The sequence below is a fragment of the Triticum dicoccoides genome, chromosome 3B, assembly GCF_002162155.2.
Source record: "Triticum dicoccoides isolate Atlit2015 ecotype Zavitan chromosome 3B, WEW_v2.0, whole genome shotgun sequence".
NCBI classification, from domain to species: Eukaryota; Viridiplantae; Streptophyta; class Magnoliopsida; order Poales; family Poaceae; genus Triticum; species Triticum dicoccoides.
This window is the reverse complement of record NC_041385.1, coordinates 50616403-50623228: the sequence shown is the minus strand read 5'-3', so window position 1 is coordinate 50623228 and position 6826 is coordinate 50616403. Positions and strand designations below refer to the sequence as shown.

Sequence of the window (6826 nt, the reverse complement as noted above, 5' to 3'; positions counted from 1 at the left end):
GCTACGGGGAGTGGAGACGCCAGCATCCATGTCTCAGAGCATCAACGGCGACGCTCCACTGCTGCGGGGTAGTCATGAAGATTGACCCTCAGCATGGTTTGTTTAGGTATAAAAAATGCCCCCACTCATCGCATTTTTTTTTTGGATTTTTGCTTTTCTGAATGACATGTGTCTTTCTGCTTTTTCAGTCATAGAAAGGAGACTAAATTGAAGACTATTGTTTACAGAGACATGGTGTGATTTTTTCTATGTCCCATCCGAGACAAGGCCGGTGGAGCTGTTGAATAGGAATGAACCTTGTGAGTTGCGTGACATTTATCAAAAAGGGAGAATGGCTCTAATAAAGAAGGATATATTTGTACTCCCTCCGTCACGGTTTTGAAGACGCGTTTGGAAATTCTCTGGGACCTAGGTGGTTATCTATTGGTTGTGAGATGGGCTAAAAAATAGCATTCACACTACGCATGCATATAGAAATAGTACTCCGGAGTACTAATTAGCTACTAGAAATAAATGCAATGCGCCCTAAACCTTGTCTATTGTGGAAACGCACGCAAATTTAACTGTGCCTTCTAAACCGTGACCGAAGGAGTACTTGAGAAGCCGAGGGACGACGACACTGTGACCATCGAGAGGTCTTGGGTTCTTTTATGTGCCTAGCACCGGCAACACGGTGCCCTTGAGTACCTTGCTAGCCTGAAGGATATGGCTAAACTCGACGAGTTTGTGTGAGACGAGCACATCTTGGCTGCTGCATTGACAGAGGTGAAGAAGTACAAACATAAGGAGGCTGGGGCTCCCAGCTTCTCGATTAGTCATTTGCTACCAATGTTTCTGGTATGTCCATTATTTCTCTAGCATTTTTTCTCCGACACATAATGGTCGCCTTTTTTCAAGTTCATTCTCTGTTCGCAATAAACTTCAAGGTCATAACCCCTGTTTTTCCTTTTTTATTTTTGCAAAATGCAGATAATATACATGGACCACATGACTTGAGCCCATCTTATGATACAGGAAACAACAGCGCACGCAAAAATTGAGTAAGCACCTTCACATAAGCATCATGTCCATACATTAATCACGGCCGAAACCATAATTCAACACTCCATCTACAACAAGCTTATATGTTTCTACAGACATTCCATATCAGTAAGATACCGACTCCCTTACATCACGGTGGGAAGATGACACAACCACGGGCATCGATATCAGGTCCTTTTCTCTTTGAGAATTAGTGGGCTTGAATTTCCGTTGCTGCTACTTGCCACGTTTATCCTTGACCACGGCTCGTCATTGTTCACGGCTAGCTATCATCCATCTCCTGCGAACTTGATACCACTCCCGATGAAAGGACATCAATCTCAGTAGCAGCCACCCATAAACTGTATTCTTTGCCTCGAATGGCTTCTCATGATTTTCAGATGTTGCCTTTGATCTTTTTTGGTCGCTGGCATCTCCAAGCATCTTTTCTTTCGGTATCAGTGTTGATGGCACAATTTGCATGATGCTGAAACAATTGAACCAGGTATAAAATTAAAATCACTAAGGGCTCCGTTTAATAATAAAGAAGAGAGGCCACTCATTTTCTTGTACTTGTCCAAAGCTTGAATGACATCACTGATTTTGCTACGCATGGCTTCAACGGATGCTGAAGGATCACTCAGTGATCCATGTAGAGCCAAGTCGAAATCTTCCAAAGCTCTAGGAAACAACAGACGTTATGATCAGATATAAAGGAAAATTTATTTCACAAACATATGCTTGGTTTCCTCATCTATATACCTTTGGCAAAAATCCACAGCCTTCGATGCAGCTTCACCTTGACCATTACAGGAAGCATATTTTACCATCTGCATCATGATTTTCTTAGGATTCAGTCACACTGGGAATTCATAACATGAATTTAAATAATTGCCCAAGAATGCTGACGGTTCATAATTTGAAATCAAGCAATTGCTTTATAAACACGCTAGCACGGCTGCCTAAATAGTTTGGACAAATAAATGAAGAATCTGAAGCTTATCAAAGAGAAGTTGTGTGTGTGGTCCAAAGAAACAGAAAAAGAAACTTGACCACAAAGGGTTTATATCAAAGAGATAAGGATACACTCGTAACATGAAGCCCTGGACTATATCTGTGGGATACAATAACAGAACTTACTGGTCTGATACTGGAACACAGAGATGATACTGGAGAAAACTGAAGTAATAATCTGTATGTGTTGTCAGTTGACCTCTCAATTTCCAAGCATTGATCTGCAATTGACCATACAGATGTGAATGTCCTGGTCATGACAGCCAATTTGCAAGAAAATATATCTGCAGAGCTAATGATGCTATCACACGGGCTGCACTTGCTTACGATGTTCACCAAGAAAGTTACAGACATACAAATGAAGAGTGAAAGCACATAAAATTACAAGCATATTATACTTGACATGGGCAAGCATTTAGAGTAATACTGCAGATTAAATTCAGCAGATATTCACAGATGATGCTAAGAAACTAATTGCAGATCAACGGTCTAAACATGCACTTGGTGAATGTTGGCTGCACATCTAGTATGTCATAACCAAGACAAATAAAGAGCATATATCAAGAAGTCAGGCTTATTAGTTACCAAGTTCTTGAAGCCAGTCTAGAGTCCGCAGCACTTGCACCACACACTGCTTTGCACTCAACCTGGTAACAGACATCCTACAGAAGCAGCAGCATAAATGAAATAGATATCATGCAAAAAATAAAAAAATACTAGAACAGCTAAAATTAGCTATGTGTGAATTACCGCTTAGAGCACTTGTCCGCTGGATTATCCATGTCTGCCCCTGCAAAAGTTTGGACAACGAAACAGTTAGATAAAAAGAACGGCGAAAGAAACATGTATAACTTGTCAATTGAGCAATTTTATTGCCGCGTCAGCAGATAGTGGATCAAAAAAATTGGAGGATACATCATTACATCATTGGATTGCTCTCATTTCTTCTAACGAATTATACCAGTGTGCCATAAACAGCATGCATAGCAAGGCCATCCTGCAGTGGTAATATGGTGTCTGAGGATGTGCGCAGGTTGGTCAAGCACACATGGCCGAAAGGAGAGTAAATTGCAGAAAACCATCACTTTGAAGGCAAGCTAAACCACTACAATACATTTTTTTTTGCAAAAAACACCGTGTCTACCGTAATCTTTTTGCAAATAACACTGATCGGCGGATTTGTCTCTGTTGAGTATGTTTATGACAGATGGGGCCCACTAATCAGGCTGATGTGGCACCAATTTCTAACACCGTTAAGTTCAACTATTTTACTGGACATGGAGCCCACTTGTCAGCATTTCATCCTGATTTCTCTCTCTGCCCCCGAGCCAGCAACATGCAGCAGCGCCGCGCCGCCCATCACCATTGCCCCTGAGCTCCACGAAATTCACTGCCGTATTAACCAGCCCTCACCCAGATCCGGCAAGAATCGAGTCGCCGCCCTCTCTATACATCGGTTTCATGCTCCTCTGCCGCGAGCGACGGCCGCGAGCGTCGGCGGGACTTGGATGAGGTCGGCGACCCCGGCGATGCACGGCGTCCTTGGCGCGTGGCGGAAGGCCGCCCCTCGGCCAGGGGCGGGACTGGCGGCGTCCTCTGCCTCCCCTCGGTGCGGCAACAGCGACGACGGCCCTTGCCTCGGCTGGGGTCGGGACGGGCGACGGCAACCGAGCCGCCGGCGAGTTCCACACTCAGATCCATTCTCCCTGCTCCAATCCAGCTGGTGCCGCTGCCTCTGCGCTCGAGCCGCCATCGACGTAGGAGTTGCAGCAGCCAATGAGCAAGGTGGTCGCCGTGGCTGAGGAAGGAGACGGTGACTCCCTGCTCGAGAACCACGGTGGCTCTAGTTCGGAGGAGGTAGCCGTCAGGATGCACGAGACAAAGCAACCACGTCGGGGGCCAGCCCGCTGCTCCCTCCCCTTGTCAGATCGGCGGGGTTGTGCCATACGGCTCGTCAACGCGTGGTGGCGTCGGGCGCACGTCGGGTGCGGGCCTTCGGGCATGCGCCGTTGACCATGGGGGCAGGACGGGCGGCAGCGAGCTGGTGAAGATAAGGCGAGAACCAGATTTTTTATTTTTTGTTTCAGTGACAGGTGGACCCCACAGGGCTCCACACAAGAGGATAACGTCCCAAACATCGCCGTTATATGCGAGGTGTCAAGCGGTGACACATCAGCCTGACTGACGGGCCCCATCTGTCATAAACATACTCAACAGAGGCAAATCCGCCGATCAGTGTTATTTGCAAAAAGATTACGGTAGGCACGGTGTTTTTTGCAAAAAAAAATGTATTGTAGTGGTTTTCGCAAAGCTTGCCTTCAAAGTGGTGGTTTTCTGCAATTTACTCGCCGAAAGGACAAGCAACATGAGATGAAAAGACACTGGCCCTAGCAGATTGCTGTTATTAGTGGATTTTCATGATAGTTGTGGTATTTCATGCTGCATAAGCCACTTGAGGTTGTCTATATCCGTTGAGGCTTTAATTCGGTTCATGGAACAGATTTGAATTAGCAGCAACAAATCATTGTTTTTCCTGTTTGGTTGGAGGAACGGATGTGTCAGTTCATCATGCACAGCCTCGGTTATCATAAGCACTAAGTGCTGAACAAGTTAACTAGATATGGGATCATTTCACAAAAAACAAAAAATGGCCTCATGATACACCTCGACTATCTTTGACAATATCAACAGCTATTTCATCTTGCATACTTGCATCTGACCACAATATGAAACTTGAGGTTACAGAATATATGATGTGTGTTCATGAACTCCGTGTTGCCTGCCTGTATAAGTGAGGTCTCCATACACAGGGTCCATGCTGGCAGCACAAGTATGGGCTGCAGCTTCATGTGTGTTTCTAACGCATTAACATGTACGAATCAAAACATTGGAAAACATAGTTAGATTATAAGATTAATGAAACCAGCTAAAAGTTAATGGCCACGAACAGTCCAATGTCCACAGTGTCAATACTGAAACGTTGTCCTAAGCACATATAACCAACAGACAACAAAGAATTCAAAAGCTAAGGCTGCGAGTTAAATCACATGGGCATAAAGATGGAAGAATCACCTGGGGACATGTTGAGGTACTTGGGGAAGTCGCATGAAGAGTACATTGCAATGTGGTACTTGTACCGTCCAAGAGAGAACTGGGTCATTGCTTCCACAGCTGCCCTTTCCATGTCAACTGCAATGGCCCAGGCAGTCTCGTCGTCAGCATTCACCTTAGCCACCATGTAAAAAAGATCGTCATCACGCCTGCTCGGCAGCGGAGTATAGAAAATCAGTTTCTTCAAGTCCAGTTTTTGGGTCTCATCACACCACAGCCCAGGCAATACAGCAGAAAAACTTTGGTCAACTGAGATGTTAGCAACATCGACAGTGGAGCGGATCTCCCACTTGTCCCAGGAGATCTTCCTCTCCCACACAGTGGCTCTCCAACCTATACCGCTGGTCCTGACAACAGGGTCATCAAATTCTACCTCGATGAATTTGATGAGATCGCCGGAGCAGGCAACATTGCAATAATACTGAGGGGCGAGCTCAGGGTGGCCATCCTCGTCGAGAAAGCTAACCCTTGATTCAGGGAACGGGATAAATTTGATGACAGGATTCCCGTCCAACAGGTTGCAAAGAAGGACGATACCACTCATGAGATTAACCCAGCCCAGTGAGCCTGCTACAGCGATCTGCCGTGACAAGCCATGACGACAACACATGAGCCTCTCAGACTTGGATAAGTGCCGCAACGACAGCCTGTGGCTGCTCCACGCCCGAGTTTCAGACGAGAAGACGTGCGCATGGAACCACCAATCAGAATCTTTGCCAAGACAATGTTGGTCGATGTAGGTCACGGCGTAGTGCTCGCCGTCGGCGCAGGGCAAGAGGCCGAACCCCGTTCTCCTGAAGACCGTGGAGCTGGGGTCCCGGTCCCGGTCCGGGAGCGGTTGCAGCCACTGCTTCCCTGCGGGGGCGGCTCTGTAGACGAAGTGGTGGATGGAGCCCCTGAATGAGAGGCAGAAGACGACGAAGGCGGCCGCGGCGCAGACGAGGGAGGGCGGCTCCTTCTCGTGGAAGACAGAGGGGTCGAGGCCGGGGCAGTTGAAGGTGAAGTAGGAGACGCCCGGCGGGTCGACGAGCCAGAAGGACACCTCCACGGCTTGGCCCTCGCTGGTCCGGCACTTGGCGGTGGTCTCGTTCCGGCGCTCCGAGAAACGCGGCTCCTCGCAGAGGAAGACCCAGTCGGGGAATCCGGAGGCGGAGTCGGCGGCTTTTAAGCCCATCAGGGTGGAGGGCTGGAAGGAAAGAGCGGGGAGCGCCATGGATCTTGATACCGAGGTCAGACGCAACAGGCTCTAGGGCAGCAAATTTGGTGGGTAATCAGGTTGCCCGCCGAACACGGGATTGGTCGAATCCGGGGAAAGGTTGGTGGTGGTGCTACTTCAGGTACGGAGGCGACTCGGCGGGAGGTGCAGGCGTCGGCGCCGTCGATGCGGGGAGCGAGCTTGGGGTTTTTTTCTTTTAGGATAGGAGTATTTGATTGAGATCGACGACGGGGAACCCTCCCTTTATTTGGCTATCATACATTAAGACCCGTCAAAACTTGTTAAAATTCCAGCTTAGTCCAAAACCAAAACGGACTCCACTCCCACTACGTCGCGGCACTTGTTTCGGGACTCCGCGGGGCCTTTCCACGTGGCAGGCTGGTGTCATGCGTGCTCTAGGGGCGTGTTTGGTTACATTGCCAACCGAGCCTGGCTCTAGTGAGCCGGTTTAAGGGGATGCAGTCA

General features: G+C 47.9%; 1 protein-coding gene across 1 annotated transcript; it reads right to left on the bottom strand.

The window, feature by feature from the left end:
• Nucleotides 1–1051: 1051 nt before the first annotated feature.
• LOC119274645 lies at nucleotides 1052–6527 on the bottom strand. Its single transcript, XM_037555362.1, has 7 exons — nucleotides 5107–6527; nucleotides 2785–2824; nucleotides 2620–2696; nucleotides 2161–2255; nucleotides 1783–1850; nucleotides 1594–1701; nucleotides 1052–1507 (listed from the first exon to the last, which is right to left on the bottom strand). The coding sequence occupies exons 1-7, from the start codon at nucleotides 6356–6358 to the stop codon at nucleotides 1291–1293; spliced, it is 1857 nt and encodes a 618-aa protein (XP_037411259.1). The 5' UTR covers nucleotides 6359–6527; the 3' UTR covers nucleotides 1052–1290.
• Nucleotides 6528–6826: the final 299 nt, after the last annotated feature.